Source organism: Lampetra planeri, chromosome 11 (assembly GCF_965212315.1).
Source record: "Lampetra planeri chromosome 11, kcLamPlan1.2.h2, whole genome shotgun sequence".
Lineage (NCBI taxonomy): Eukaryota > Metazoa > Chordata > Hyperoartia > Petromyzontiformes > Petromyzontidae > Lampetra > Lampetra planeri.
Genome location: NC_136117.1, coordinates 7316438 through 7333327, shown reverse-complemented (window position 1 = coordinate 7333327; position 16890 = coordinate 7316438). Strand labels below are relative to the sequence as shown.

General features: G+C 47.8%; 1 protein-coding gene across 1 annotated transcript in view; it reads right to left on the bottom strand.

Moving 5' to 3' along the window:
• Positions 1 to 808: 808 nt before the first annotated feature.
• LOC144721246 (rho guanine nucleotide exchange factor 3-like) overlaps positions 809 to 16890 on the bottom strand; it is a 55016-nt gene continuing 38934 nt past the window's right edge. The window contains exons 5-12 of the mRNA XM_078598709.1: positions 13883 to 13979; positions 13177 to 13253; positions 12286 to 12543; positions 10835 to 11005; positions 9633 to 9710; positions 8818 to 8920; positions 8137 to 8417; positions 809 to 7821 (exon numbers count right to left, since the gene is read on the bottom strand). Coding sequence (XP_078454835.1) covers positions 7675 to 7821; positions 8137 to 8417; positions 8818 to 8920; positions 9633 to 9710; positions 10835 to 11005; positions 12286 to 12543; positions 13177 to 13253; positions 13883 to 13979 — 1212 coding nt within the window. The 3' untranslated portion in view covers positions 809 to 7674. The remainder of the gene's footprint in view (positions 7822 to 8136; positions 8418 to 8817; positions 8921 to 9632; positions 9711 to 10834; positions 11006 to 12285; positions 12544 to 13176; positions 13254 to 13882; positions 13980 to 16890) is intronic.

Genomic DNA, 16890 nt, shown 5'->3' with positions numbered 1-16890 from the left:
TAATATTTAGCCGACAAATCGTGCCAGTTCTAGTTTCTCGTTATGTCGCGGGTTTCACTGATAAGTCACATCATGGTTTCTGGTTCGTCTCATCCAACATGATGATAACAATTCATGGGGATATCTACATGTGCACTTGACGCTAACACAAGCCAAGTCTGTCGCTTTAGAGTACAGTCGACCCGTGCAACTGAATCCATCACCATCAGCCTTGGTTTATCCACTGCTGGATGAAGGCCCCCCACAAGCCGTCGACCATATCTCACGAATCTTGCGATGTAACAATCCACCAAATACCTAAACGCGAGCTGTGGGCATTCTCTAAGACTCGTTCCGTCCCTTGCCTGCCACTCCGACGGTCATCGTCCCTTCTATCCGTGAGACGTCCTACCTGGGCCCACGTATGTCTCCTAGCTGTTTGAATCACAAACAACTGTAACCTGCATATGTTCTCGAATCCAGGTGTTCCTCATCAGCAGCAATGGTTAATCCACTGCTCTATACAGCACCAGTAAATTCCCCACAACCGCGAGTGCCCTATACTAGCTGGTGCCAAGAGTTTGCACACATTTGGGTGCTTTGCACCATAAAGTGGTTTGAGATGAAGTGCCCGCAGCTTTATGCGTGTGACAACATCTTTTCGGCTTTTATAGTTTCCAAACAACAAGGTTTCAGAGGGAGAGCTGGCACGCACACCACAGTCACGTGCCATTGATAACCAGACTAGGTCCTGGAGGTGGCATCCGTGAGATCGACCACGGTCACAAAAATTGTACGGTCAAGGTAGACTTTATAAAAAAAACAAAAATACGATTTTCCAACATTTTATTTGGTAACAATTTACAGTGTACTTTACAAATGTACATGCCCCATACAGAAGAAGAAAGCAACCCAAGCACAGTCAGTAACAAATCAAGACGCCACCTTGTCGCCTATCTCTCAACCACTTCCTACGATCGTAAAATAAAACACACGAGTCACTTGCACGCGTGCAGCCACTGCAACGCTGTACAGCAGCAGCATGCTGAATCGTTCTGCTGATAAAATGGACGCCAAAGTCATAAAACACGCTTTGTAAATCGTGGCATTTGTCAATGTGACATTGGAATCGAATTTTGACTTCAGGAATCCATCGAAATCGTTTCCGAGACTGTCTCTTGAAATCACCTCCTGGGGGGGGGGGGGGAGGATAACTGAACAAGCACCTCGTGGCGATTACTGCTCCAAGCCAGTGTACATCGAGAGCAAAACCAGGCACTTTGTAACGAAAGTGGCGATGAAAAATCATTTGTTGTGAAAAATTTTAAGTTTATCAGGGGGGCCGGTTGGGGAGGGTGGAATTCCATCTGAAAGTGGAGACGTGGTTGTTGAAATTTAAGAGGTGATTTGTTTCCTCCTCTCTCCATTGTTTGGCCGATGGCCCAGTCAGTCACCTTGATGTGCGGTGCCTCTCATCAGCCACCTGCTCCTTGTGTGGACCATTTGAAGTCGTTCCCTCTTAACTAAAAATAAACATTCCCTAAAACATTACAACCAAAACATTACCACACAAACGTGACATCAGTCCTCTGAGTCACCAAAGCTGTACTCTCAAAATACCTTTTTTTTTACCATTGGACACAAAGTCACAGAACCACTGCAAAAGGCCAGCATGAAGTAATTTCATGTAAAAATAAGCACTGTTTTGTAGATGCCGAGTGTTTTGCATTCACACTAAAATACAACTAAACTGTTTGATAATTCCGCTGTGTTTTATGATAGTGGTAAATCTTTGCCTCTTGACACGCACTTCCTATAATAACCCTAGAACCTCAACTCATCTGAGGTGAAATTGTGTTTCTTGGCAAATAATAATACTTCAATGCAGACCTGAAGCAGTGTTTCCGTTCATTTGTTTTGTCCCGTTCATCCCTTTCCCAATACCTTCATTCACGACGAACCTTACCATTACACGATACAGCGGTACACGTACATAGATGACAGGTGGTCTTAGTATTTTTGAAAAGGAAGATCTCCTGTATTTTAAAGCGTTGCCACTACCAGTAGTACTGGGAGGCAGATATTATTCTCTGTAGACAGCTCCAGGCTGAAAGTAAGTCACGTTGTGAGTTACGACTGGAGTGTAATATGCAGTCACGTACGAGTCTGCACCCTTTTCATTTGCGATGTAGGACTTGAGACAACCTGCCATATAGAGTGTACAGTGCATTCCTTTCCTACCAACGGTGCTCCAAGCACCTCCAAATAACATCCGCAGACCACCTGAACAACACCTTCTCTTACTGTGCAGCCAACTTTCCAAGTCTTTCTCGGCGAATTGCATTTCAAGGCAATGACTTTTTTCGTGACGCCAACTTCATGGCAACTGAGCCACGCCGCCTTAATTCACGTCTTCCAACAATCCAATTTACGACATCGATTCACCACACCACGGGGAAAAAGGCAACGAAAACTGCCAAACCTCTTTGTCAAGTTTTAAACCAAGGTAACATTTACACGCGTTACCCTGCATGCAGTGGTGCTGCTTAAGAGATGGGAAGCAGACATTATAAACGTCACATATCCGAACCGTCACATATCCTCCCTGACCAATGAACTGCCCACATCCCAGTGCAGCATATATGCATGGTGTCGCTGTCATTTTCCATGGATGTTCACGTATATGATCTTGCCATGTGCCCGCCTGTACGTTAGTGCCTGGCGGACCAGATCTAATTAATATAGTCGCTCCAAGCCTGGGGCGTGCCATTCAGCCTCTGTCTCCTCGACAGACCTGTTCTCCACCTGAAGACGGCTGCTTGCGTTGTGACCGAAACGTCGTGAAAATTATTTTGGTATGTTTTATTTTTATTATTTTATTATTTTCCTTCTACGTGACTTTACCGAAAGAACCAAGAAGACAGATCTATGTTGTACCGTATATAAAAATGAGATGTGAAATCCATTGGAAGCCCTTCAAACATTATAAATACTCAACACAGACTTGTTCTTCTCAGTTTCTATCAGTCTTACAATTCTTTGTTCATTTCCCTCTCAACATCGTCTTAAGTATGGTTGAAAATTGTCACCAAAAAAACCCTCACGTATTCATTTTATATATATAGTACTTTTACTATATAAAGTGAAAATAACTTACGAGCTAATTTAAAACTGCAGGTATCTGCATGCTTGATTAAATATACCATCAGAAATCAATAAAAAATTAAATATGTATTTAAGAGCTAACAACCTAATTACCTTTGTAGTACTGTATATTAAAAGAAATTAAAATAAAATTTCATTAAAAAGAACTCTATCAATGATAAGACAAATTAACCAGGCGTGATGTTTAGTTTGTGCCAACGCCAAATTATACAACTTATAATAAAAAAATATAATAGTCTTGTTCAATCGACCTTAACACATGAACCACGATTTGGTATCGCATGACGGAAGAGTATTTAGACACGGTTTTTCAATGTCAGCTGAGATTATGCCATCAAACAAAAATGCCATTGTAATTTTTCATTGAAAAAAACTTCTTCTGGAGAAACAGCAAAGGGGTACAGAATGGAATTTCATTTTAATCAGTCTTACCTTGACTCTTAACTCATGCAGCTGAAAACCTGGCAACGAACACACCCCATACCATAATACTCCTTTTCTCCAAGTCTCATTCTTTTTTGTTAAGGGAATACTAATTTGGCAATGATGCTGCAGTGGTCTAAGGGTTAGTTAGCAGTGCGGTGGGCCAGCGATCCAGAGGTCACCGGTTTGATTCGATCTACTGGCGCGGAAGCCTATCCATCAGCAGACGTGTCGATCGACAAGTCGTATATTTGGTGGGGTAAAGTGTGGGTAGTCCCGCTTCATCCAAAACCTCAAGCCAGAGTGGAAGAGTAGGCCACACTACCTTCTAGAGGGGCTCTCTAGAGCTCTCTGCAGTGGAGGACCTTCTGCAAATTAGTAGCATGGCAAGGTATTTACCCTACCTATTTGGCACGTTTTTCAAATTGCGGGATAGAGTTCTGATTAATCCGTGAATGCTACAGAACCCCTACGCAAACAACCCCCAGATGCCAAATGATACTATATACACTTGTAGCTTAAAATCTACTTTAAGACTCAAATCTTGACTAGATTAATATATTTCAAGGCAAGATTTCGAAAAAATCTTTGCTACAGTAGATGTTGTCTGTCGCCGGTACACAACGCTAAGATTACTGGAGTGGAATACCATAATGTGGCTATTTAGTGACCTCTAGTACTTAAGGACCAATTGTTTTCAGGTTTCTACTTCAACCAATGCTTTCTTATTTTACGCAGATACTGCGTCAATAATACAATGATTTCGATTTAAAACTGCTTTTGATTGAATTACCTTGTAAATTCGGATTGCCATTTGAACGTAAAGTAGGCACAATGCGCTAAGATAATCGGTAAACATGTAAAATGTACCAGTGGTGGTCTCAACGGTTTTGAGTTCTCAGCGATGGGCCATATCTGGTTCTGGTGGTCATACCCAGTTCATATCTGCACATTAATCAGCCCTCTTAAATTGCATCAATGAGCAGTGAAATCATTTACGGCTCCTGTACATATTCCAACTGCTATATCGTCATAGGATTGTGTATTTGTACACAGGCCGGTTTGCACTTAATTAATCATCGAATACTCTACATCAACCAAGATTAATCCTTTGGCTCAATTTCCCTTCCAAGAAAGTGGAATCTTAATAAGCACAAACAAGCTTAAAAAACGCACACACGTACGTACATACATATGGAACCCAATGCCCCGAACGAACAATTCTTGACTCTCAATGCCAAAGATACATTTGCAAAGCTATTCACGACGCTGGCATGCCACAAAGACGCCGCTCGCTCAGATGCCTTGTTGGTGCTCACTCCATCACCTCCACATTCAGCGGCCCACGCAGGGAATAGAGGTAAAACTTTATTTACCCCACTGTTTTCTCTCATCGACCGTTTAGTAGAGCAATCGAACTGACGATCGATTGCTTAGATTATCGGATTTGCCAACTCCACGCTTCCAGGGTGACCGAGCAGAACTTTGATCGTTACTCCGTTTGGCATGGATTACTCGATCGGAGCTCAATGCCCTGCAGAGAGAAGCCTTCACCTTCACACCACCATCGCGGTGTCCACTTCCCTTAAGGAATCCCTGAAATATTCTCTGTTCGAATGTAACTCGTTGCAATGCAGTTGGCTATTGTGCTGACCTGCTTCCACCCAGCACTGCGTGGTCTGGGTCGTGATTATTATCGCTTTAAAGCACCCAATTTGTCGGGCGTTTTGGGAAACTCGCAAAGAGTCGTTAAAACTGCCATATTAAAAAGGCAGGAGGATATCGGACCAAAGCAAATGCTGACAATGCCACTGCGGAGACAAACCACATTACATGATATTCCATACCATGTATGGAGGAAGTAGGGAGCCACTCGATACGCAAACGGAAAAGTCAAGTTTCAGTTGTGACTTTTCGTGGAAAAGTCAGCAGCTGAGAATCTTATTCTACTCGGTTCATATCCACAGTTTGCTCAGGATCCCCTCCTCCTCCTCTTTGCTTCGATGCCACGGTGGGTATCGACCAGAACGAATTTAGCACCGATGTTGAGCAACCAGGAAATATTGAGGGATTGCCTTGACACTCGCAACACTCCAGATTAACAGGCAAAAGAATAAGAGCAGGAGGTGTGACCCTGAGTGGCACCCTAATTGATAAACACTGGCATCACATGTCACGTGGCTGAATGTCGTCCCACAACACAAAAGTTTTCATTACAAAAAATAAATAAAATAAAGCCCACTGTGCCCGTACAGCATTTGTCAACAACGCGGAGATAAATAAAAAAAACACGTACGCACTTCGCATTCGAATGAGCACCGGCGCCAGATGTTTGGCATCAAGAATAATGTGGAATAAAAGTCTCCTGATTGTCTGCAGATATCCACTGAGATCGGACTGCGTGGCCTCATCTTGGCTCCGTCTGCTGGCGCGGGGGAATGCGTTCGGTCTGTGGTAAAGTCTGATTGGCTTGTTTTGCATTTCGTTAGGCTCCTGGTCTTGGCACAGGCATATGTGGCACTATTAGACTTATATTTGCATGGCTTAAGGTGTTTGGAGAAATGCCCAAGGTTTGACAAGCCTTTGTTCGTGAAGGTTAAAGTCTACGAAACCGTGAGGTTATACATCCCTGGTGGCTCGTGCACTAAAAAAACGAATGCCTACGAGCCTCGTTTCACACGCGAGGTGTGATGCCATCGGTGATAAACATTCACATTCTAACCCGCCCCCATAGCGCTGCGTGCAACTGGCAGATGAGAAACTACACTCAAACTAGCATAGTGGAAGGGTGAAATTCATTGACAAAAACCTGCCGTGAAACAACTGCGTTTGCATTTGCGGTGGCGTTACGAATGATCCACAGCGTCTAGAGGAGTATGCAATCTGCGTCTGTTGTACTACGCCGCCACAATTTAACGGCGATTCCAATTAGCCGATGTCTACACGAACCCCCCTCCTCTCCCCTCCGCCCTCGTTAAAATGTGGGTAGCGAAACATGCGCAAAGGCTGTCGTAGCCCAAAATAATGAGTGCAACACCTACGGAAGATTGAACTCGCTCACGGCAATCCATAGAGTTAGGCTGGCAAATTAAACCAGAGAGGTAATTGGTCACTGAAACAGAACCTCTTCATGACTGCAAGCAACTGTTTTAAGGGAGATTGTGATTAAAATAAAAAAAACGTAATTCACGACAATTACAGAGATGGCATTCCATCTCACAGTCCTCTTGTTAAAAATCCAACCAAAGACGTTGTCATTTAAAACACCAGCTGCCCGTTTTGAAGTTTTGATGAACTGGCGATTTAAAAGAGAACAATTGATTGCTTTGCGGTCTTTGTATTTAACACTCACAGCAATACGGTACCCAACATCCAACATTTAAAATATTACAAAGAAACATGACTATGAATGCGTAGATCAGCATTTTACTAAGAACCCCAAGAGCAGTTGGCGGGGCGCTTCGAGCCTCTTGGTTAATATCACTGAAGGCACTTCAGGTGTGGCAATACCTTCTGTCGACACCGCACAGCAAATACCTCATTTCCACTGGACAACTTACAGTAGCTGCGCCAGGCCGAGCCAGCTGGGCGCGGCCGAGAAGTAGCCAGGTTGTTTTTCCACTGCAGTAGCCGAGCCGTGCCGCTGACGTCGCTAACGCAATGAACGAGTCGAGGCGCGCGCAGATGCCGCGGTGACGCTGTGTTGGAATTGCACCGATTGACGTCGCACGCAATGCACGTGTGATTAACCCCGCCCCTGGCCCTGCTTGGCCCCCCGGAGCTAGATTTACAGCGGGTCACGGTTTGGTTCTAGCTCGGCGCGGCAAATTGCCAGTGGGAGGAAGCTACCGTAGTACCGTGAGGGCTCCGCGCTGGCTCGGCTCGGCTGTGCCAGTGGAAAAGGGGTATTATAGGAGCCAGAAAAAAAGGACCCATACCGTCCGTCGGCCTCTTTTTCTATTGTCATACAACGTTGATCAACAACGGTAATGTTGTCAATGCTGGTCATTCGTCTCTGTGTGTGGAAAGTCGTCGGGTGATGATTCAATAGGAGGCTGTCGTGTGAAGAGGAGGGAGTGAAGGACCCCCTTGACAGGACGTTTCCCTTCAGTCCTCCTGCCCGCTGGAGACCTCCTCGCGGTCGGATAAGCAGTCCCTGGACATCTCGTCCAGAAACCCAGGGCCCTCGCGGCCTCGCCAGGAGGTCATGTGGAGAACTTCACTCGTGTCCATGACGGAGGACACTTCGGACCGCTGAAACGACACGATAAAAAAATATTGAACTATTTGTGTTTTACCAGGTAAGGCCCACTGAGCTATACAGCTCTTTTTGATGAGCCACCTGGCCACAAATGATCGCTCAACGAAGTGGCTTATCATGCGGCGGCGCACCCTCATCAGTTCTCTGTCCCGCCACGGCATGACTGCAAGCCGATTTCACAGTGCGAGGAATCACAGTACGGCAATTCGTCGTCGAACGCGGTTTTCGCCAAACGCGTCGCGTCTACCGCCGCGTCACAACGAGGGGCGGCCGCGATCGCCTTCACCTCCGGCTCCCGTGTCCCTCACCTCGGACTCCGAGTCGGAGAATCCGCCCAGGGACAGCTCCATGTCGGAGCGCACCGACCCGGGCGCCTCCTCCGCGTCGCTGTACGCTTCGCCGGGCGTCGGGGGGCCGCTGTCGTCGGCGGGGATCTCGGGGGGGCTCGGCGGGGGACCCGTGCCCTGGGCGCGTCCGTGCAGGGCGGTCCCCAGGCACGCGAGCCAGCGCCGCTTGTTGTAGGCGCTGTCGGCCTGCAGGGTGTGGCCTCGGCCCATGGGCCCCACGCCCACGCGGAACGCGTTCTTGCCTGGGGGTACCGGCGTCACCGTGAAGAGTTGTCAAACTCGCGGTGCCGGCGTCATCGGCAAATTACTCAATCATCGGGATTAGACGAAGCGATTGTCACCCCCCCCCACCACCCTCCCCGGCTGCCAGACTAATTCTCGCTTGCAGGCGTGGTGCTGAGGTCACATCTTGTGCCACACAGAGACATCTGCCACCTGGGGTGCCCCATTCAAATGTTTGAGATGAGATATAAAGTGCTATGAGATGCCCCGTTGTAAATGGCGCTCTTTCAAAAAACAAATGGTTCTTGTTTATTATTACTACTACGGCTACGAGTGTCATCATTCCCGTCAGTGCCACCATGAGCGTTGACTCACAGTGGAATCAAAGGCAACGACAGAAAACGACGTCCGAATTCTCACCACGATCGTTTGGCCCGAAGGGTCCACGGAAGGAGCCTCTTCCCCCTGGCTCCGTGATGTCCTCCAGGCGGAGCTCCGCCGTGGGGACCGGCTGCCGGAACACCTGTGCGATGATCAAAGACACGGATCAAGGTGCGCAATTCACGCACCGAGGCACCGAGTGGAGCCCTGCCCCCATCCTGGCTCAAGACACATCTGTTTTCCTCTGCTAATGGCCAACTGCGCCCGCTGTTTTTGTGCGAGTTCTTAAAATGCGGTTGCATTTAGGGCAGGCGTCGGCAACCCGCGGCTCCTGAGCTGCATGCCCCTCTTTAAGGACTGCTTCGTGACATTATTGAGACGCATTGCGTCTCTTGAAATATTACATTTTTTTACCGAACTGGAAAAAAAAGGCTCTTACTTTGGTTGCCGACCACTGATTTAGATGCTCGACGAATCCAAAAGGTAATCGAACTGTATCATCGTTATCGGTAATAGTAGCAGCTTTACTATGAGCGACATTCTCAAAGCCAGCTGGGCTGCACGGATCAGGAATGGCAAACGTCGGTGTTGAAGTGCTCGAAGTCGAAGGTCATTATAAAATTGAGACCATGAGACACCGTCACCTGATCGTCTGATATTGCAAATGACGACAATGACGTGAGTGTCATTAACAGCCAAAATTACGGGGGGGTTGCAGACTTTAATTGAATCATCAAACCTGAGCCAACCGGCTCGATGGCTCGTTTCTGCACTGCTAAACGTTGATAAATAAATACACTATCGATCGTGTGCCGGGTAGGAAGTTTGCTTGGCGAGGCCACGGCGTCTCCCACCTGGTAGAAACTTCTCTCTCCGCGGGCGCCAGGGCGAGTGAGCACCAGCACCTCGTCAAACAGAAACACGTGCAGCTTCTGTTGGGTCGCCACACACACGTGCACGGACGCACACGTGTACATGCGTAAATAAAGTGTGTTTTAGTCCAATGAGATTCGTGCATTTCTGTGCCGTGTGCGTGTAAATAAGTGCTTCCGTAGCTTGTGTGTTCGGCTAGTATCCAATCAATATCAATACAAATGATGTATATATTGTTGGTAATCATGCCAGAGTAAAAACCTGGAATGTATTTTCAGGTCTAAGTGGCTCCATGCTCAACCGAGCATTATTTACATTGCCGTTTGAAAAATGGGGGTACTTAGCTTTTTTATTGAATGCACATTTACAGCCCTTTGTCAATCCGCTACTGGATGAGTGCCTCTCCATGCCATGCGGATAGTGGGGTGTTATTTGACCACACTGGCCAGTGCGTTTTCCTTAAAAGGTGGAGTGTAGAAGTGGGAGCACAGAAGCACAGTACAACAATTGATGTTGCTGTACTGCCCTTCCGATGGCCAAAACCGAGCCCCACAACCTATGGCACCTGTTATGCATGGTGGTCATCCATCCATGCACCATTCGCACCCAACCCCTGCCGAGCTTCCGGTATATTATGGGATCGGGCACATCCTGGATCATGTGGTCATGGGTCTTTGACACGGATGTTGCGACGTAAATTAATGAAACAAGTGACCAGGATGAATGGATGTCAAACATCACGCATCGAAAGATGCCGCGGTGGGCAGAGAGAAGTGAAAAGGAGATAACAGTTAAGAGCACATTTGGTATTCGCATCACTCTCGTAGCACAAGCTATCGCGAAGAGGCTAAGCTTCACAGACCGGCACAGTCTGCCGGAAAGCGGTGATGCTGCCATGTGGTTTTATCCCATTAAATAAGTTGCAGGTAATTTTTTTCGAATTTGGCAAATTTTGACCATGACGCCTGCGCACATGACCGAGTCTTTTTCAAATAACATCACGTGATCTTCAACTGTTCACGGCGAAGCAGGCACCGAGTGTATTCTTTCGGTGAACACGCCCGCAGCATTAACTAGGGCGGGCCGCAGGGCTTGAAGCGCGAATCCTCTGCTACAACGAGCGGCAAATGCGCTACCGCCCGGCCAACTCGCCGAGCCGTGCAGTGTGCGTGGGGGCACTCACGGTGCCACGTTGGTTGCGCAGCTCCCCGTGGCAGTGCAGGAGACGCGCCGAAGCGATGCGCGGGTCCCGGTGCCGCGCGTCCACAAACTCGAGCCGCTCGCGGTAGAAGCAGCACTCGGACTCGCCCGTGCGCAAGTTGATCTCAGAGAGGATGCCCCGGACGATCTCCGTCTGAGGGAGGAAGGGGGTGGGGGGGACAAAGAAGCAGCATCAGCTCGGCGCTCATGGGAAGGCACGTGCGTCATCACGGGCGACGGGGGAGGCCAAATGTTTAACACGCTCGCCTAGAAGTTCTATTCCTTGACCTGCGGTCAGATGGAGCAATGTTCGTGGGGAGGTGGAGAGGGGCAGGCGGAATAAGGGGAAGGATTGTGCGAGAGGGTGGTGTTTGTTTAGCTTAAGGGGTAGGGCTGGTGTTTGGTTGGCGAGTGTGCTTAGCCTCCTACCAGTTTGCCGCTTCTCCCCGATGCCAAGTATGGCCACGTTTTGTTTGCCTTTCACGGATCCCACTCAGCCACCTCTCAGGGGTGATGACCTGACAACACGGGTTGAGGAGCCCTCTCCTCACCGAGGGCCGCATTGGGTTTCACAAGTAATATGGCTACAAGTAACGTGCGTCTTGGCTGTGCACAAAGGGGCCCTTGCAGTGACAAGGAGAAACGGGAGTGCCATTACCGGATTGAAAATATTTCCCTCCAGTACTCGATTAGTGCGGCGAAGATGCTCGCAGCGGGTGGCTAAATATCGATGGCAGGACGCTTCCAACTGCTTTCTGTGTTTAGTTTGTTGTCTTTCCCCCGCACCTCCGATTAGCACGGTTGGTTACTTACGGTGCGAAAGAAGTTCAACTTACACACATCCACCCCCGTCATGTAGCTCCACCCCCTGTCATGTAGCTCCACCCCCTGTCATGTAGCTCCACCCCCTGTCATGTAGCTCCACCCCCTGTCATGTAGCTCCACCCCCTGTCATGTAGCTCCACCCCCTGTCATGTAGCTCCACCCCCTGTCATGTAGCTCCACCCCCTGTCATGTAACTCCACCCCCTGCCATGTAGCTCCACCCCCGTCATGTAGCTCCACCCCCCATCATGTAGCTCTACCCCCTGTCATGTAGCTCCACCCCCATCATGTAGCTCCACCCCCCGTCATGTAGCTCCACCCCCATCGTGTAGCTCCACCCCCTGCCATGTAGCTCCACCCCCGTCATGTAGCTCCACCTCCTGTCATGTAGCTCCACCCCCGTCATGTAGCTCCACCCCCATCATGTAGCTCCACCCCCCATCATGTAGCTCCACCCCCCGTCATGTAGCCCCACCCCCATCATGTAGCTCCACCCCCCGTCATATAGCTCCACCCCCTGTCATGTAGCTCCACCCCCTGTCATGTAGCTCCACCCCCGTCATGTAGCTCCACCCCTTGTCAATCAGAGTGACCGCGGCAGGGCCCTCACCGCGTGGCGCAGCAGGTCGACGTCGGGGTGCTCCGCAGGCGTGTGGCGCTCGATCTCGCGCAGCAGCAGCGGGTACTTGACGAGGCGCGAGCGCGGCACGTCCAGGAAGCTCCACAGCTCCAGCTTGCGGCTGAACGGCGACTCGATGCAGCGCTGCAGGAAGTCCTGCACGCGCGGGTCGCGCTTCTTCTGGTCCAGCAGCGCCTTGGCCGCCACCTGGTTGCCGCAGTAGCTGGTGTACGCGTTGAGGCACGGCAGCTGCAACGGCAGGAACGGCGGCGAGATGTTAACTCCCTCGCCTGGTATGCAGGAGGCTGTGGGTCCGATCCCGACCCTGACGCCTGTATACTTGGAGTTTGCGTGTCTCTCTCCCAGCAGTCGCGTGGATTTTTCTCCGGGTCCTCCGGTTTTTCCCTCCACATTTAGAATCAACGTCACGCGTTTAGAGTATTTGGCTGCTGGTATTAATTTCAACATGGTAAGCCACTTCATTAAGCTATCGTTTGTGGCCAGGTCACTTCTGAAAAAGAGCTACATAGCTCAATGGGCCTTAAATGGTAAAATAAAAATAGTTTGGTTTAGGATGGTTTTCCAGCCGCTCTCTAAGCCATGAGGATTTGCACGTAGCGGCCGCAATTTGTAGCACCTTCGCAATTATGTCTCGTCACAACCACACCAATAAGCTGACATTGTCCAGCCAAGGGGACCCCCCCACGGCAGCTGTCCCCTTGTGGGGCAAGGTCAAAGCAGCACCCGCCAGCGGGCATCAGGCTTACCGGTATGGGAAGCGATGAAGCTACGCGGCGTATTCCAATTGAGTGATGTAAGAGTGAGTATCCAATTTGTCAGAGCGTGTCCGCAGCTGTGCAGGCCTCGTCTCTTAACACTCACCCACGTGACGAGGGTTTGTCCCACTTCCTTCACGGTGCCGTCGGGACCACGAGCCTCTTCCAGACGTCTGACCAGGTCTGCGGGAAGAGACGGCATCGGCGGTAAAGCGATCAGATCCGGCAACACCATCATCAGCAGCAGCAGTCATCGCATTAAAATTCAAGGGATGTTGGTGAATGGCTCAATTCAGTCCCTGAAGATGCTGCAAACACGTGGTGCGAAATGGCGGACATAACGCTGAACAACACGGGCCATCACACGAAAACACATCCGAGCGCAACCACGTGCGTTCCTGACACTGTAGAAGGTCTAAAACGATGCTGCTGCATCGTGTTAATTATCATTCACAGCCAAAGAGTGCAACTGTGTCTCTGCTCAAAGGTGAGCAATGTCAGTAACCCTGAGCCGTGAGTGGTAATCGCAGTCCCTCCATCAGAACAACCGCCCTTGCTTCCCCCCGAAATGGTACAAATTTGATTGACCAGCATGAAATTAAGGGCCAAGAATGTTCTATCCTGAAGAGGATTTAAACTCACAACCCTGTGACTGTGCCACGCAGTTAGGCTGCTGTTACATCGTCACGTCTTATGTCTTCCCAGTAAACGTGCTACGTTGGGCCAACTTTAGCACGTGGTTGGAACCGTTCGAGCAACGTCGGCCCAACGTTCCAAGCTTGCTCGGTTCTTGTAGTAATGTTCATTGTTACCTTGGTGCAATGGAATAAACGAGTCGAGGTCTCCGAATATCTTTGTTAATTCTTCCTCGTTCATGATGCCCAACTTCAGCATGGGGTCGTGGTAAGCCTGCGTGATTCAGAACACAAACAGGCCACGGTGACTCTTATGAATGTGGTAAAGGGAAGCATAGACTGCTCACTCCCCAACGCAAGTTAAATAAAGTGCTTGACCTTCACGAGTCATACATTAAACATACTGTGGTTTAGTTTAACAATTTACGTGGAACCACCAGCCATCCGTGCTGTTGACTCCCCGCCTCTATTGAAGCCTGGCTCTAGAACTTCCTTGTTTCCTCTGCCCACGACCGACTCTTTCTCCACGTAACAAATATGCCCCCCTGTGCTGCACGATGTCTTCTTAAGATGTATTTGCATTCAGACGCTACATACAGTACATTCAAATTGCATTGTTGCATTGTATTGGGGCGTTTGGTTATATGACCGTGTAAACTTCAACACACTTCAAAACATTATTAACAAATGTGAAATGTAAATGGCGTTAACACTATGGGAACCTCATTTGCCAGTAAAAATATGATAATTGGTTTTTTACCCTTCTATCTGACAACAAAACTGACACCTTTTTACAAGGAGTCATGTTTGCATTATGACCGCAGGTATTGCGGTCTATGCAAACATGACTTCTTGTAAAAAGGTGTCAGTTTTGTTGCCAGATAGAAGGGTAAAAAACCAATTATCGTAAATGGGGTTCTTACGCAGAAGTGAATTATGTTTCTCTTTGACCCACCCATCTTCAACTTGTTGCCTATACATCTACGCCTCTATCAGGATGGGTTCACAAATTCTTACCTAGTCAATCGGCAGGTCGTATGTGATGGGGCAAAGTGTGGGTACTCCCACCTCTTCCAAGATGTCTGACCAGCGTGGAAGAGTAGGCCAAATACCCCCTAAACAAGCTCTCTAGTTCCTCCCTCTAGTGGAGGCGTCACCGCCAGCAGTGGCATCAATTGGATATTACAGGGCGACACCTTTATGGTTTTAGCTAAATGGCAATGATTGACTGTGGAGATTTGGTATTCAAATCAGCCCATGCTGCATGTGGCCTTAAATGGTCTAAATCCGATCACCCGCTTCATCTCTGATAACAGCGTCTCTGCGCGTCCTTGAGAGATCTATGGCGTTACCGGTTATCTCCCGCTGTCGATAAGAAGACGACTGAATTGCTCGCAAGTTGTTATTGTTAAGGGGTTGTTTTTTTGTGTAAAACGGGGCCTGCTGATTTGTTTCAACCACAGGCAAACACGAGAAACCTAAGCAGAGCCTCTACATTCCAGCGCCACATTCCAAGCCGGAACACAAAGTAGAGTAAATCCTTCCTTTGCATGCGATGGTCCAACTACATGGGACGCAATTGTCTCTATCGCATTAAGAAACGAAATCAACCGAGTGAGAAATTGTCAAAACTGTAGGGGGTTCCCATTTATATCAGATAATTCGGTTTGATGACCATCTAAACTTTAAACACGCTTCCAAGACATTACTTTGAAACAGAAAGAAAAAAACTGGATCGTTCTGTAGAAATGAATCACGTTTCCCTTTGCCCAACCGTCTTCAACTTAAATTTTCATTTAAAGCTTTCGTGACTGCAGGGATTCATATTCTTGGTTCTTTCGGTAAAGTCACGTAGAAGGGAAATAATAAAAGAATCTAAATATAAAACAATATTGTTTTATTTTTAAATTATTAGATTATTTCCTTTTTTTTTTCACTTTACCGAAAGAACCAAGAATACGTCTTCAACTTGATAGCCACAGCATGAAGCCGGCGATTGGCCCTGGTAATTTGGTACGAAAATCATCTTGTGCTGGAGCCTTAAACGGGCCAGATCGTTTTTTCCACAAATCCTTGAGCTTCGTGTCTCGAGTTACAGCTTCTCCGCACGTCACCGAGGGCTCTCCGATGTGACGGGTTATCTCCCACCGTCGATAACACGAACACAAACTCGCTCGACCTCTGTCTTGGAGATTGTTTCGGACGCGGTAGATTTCCTCCTTGCCGCGCTTTTAACGCCACAGGCAAAGACTAGCAACCTAAGATGAGCTTCTTCTAAATTCCTTTAGTACATTCCAAAAAGGCACAAATTCTGCTAAATATTATTTTTGCATACGATCCTTCTCATAAATGGAACAATGTTGTTTACATTCCACTTTGGAAATAATATCAACAACGTCAGATTTCAACAAACTTCCAGAGGCTATTTGTAATAGTTGGTGTATTCCACTTGGAGTGTTAATGTCTCCATATTTCCATGCTGGTGATTGTTTTAAAATTGTGCCAAGTCTAATTGTTGAACATGTTCACATTTCGATTTAAAGCTTTCGTGACTGCAGGGATTCATCTTCTTGGTTCTTTCGGTAAAGTCACGTAGAAGGGAAATAATAAAATAATAAAAAAATATAACATAATATTAAAAGTCACGTAGAAGGGAAATAATAAAAGTAAAACATAATATAACAATATTTTATTATTTCCCTTCTATGTGACTTTACCGATGTTCACATTTATTTAGATATTAAAAAAAAATTTTTTTGCCATACCATGCTTTGAATGTGTATGTTATTAATTTTCTGTAATTTACCCCTTCTATTCAGGATCGAAACAGGAGGATTTCTCCACAACTCTGGCTGTCGCCTGATGAGGCTTGTTGTAATTACGGGCGAAACGTCTCGGTACTCGAATTATAAATGCTGTGGGTTTACTCTCAAACACACCGGTGTGCTGAACTAGTAACGAATTGGCACGTTTTGTTTGCCTGACAATCCTTACCCATTGGCCGTGTCGTCGGGTGGTGGCGGGTTTAACAACACATCTATATTTACGCGATCTAACCCAAAAAAAAACCTCTGTCATGGACGAGATTTCGGGTTGTACCATGTGCTGTTCGGCATGATGTCTACGGCGTCTAGCCCCACGTGCCGGGAGCTTTGTCCGGAACAGAGTTCAAGTTCCTGGCAGGT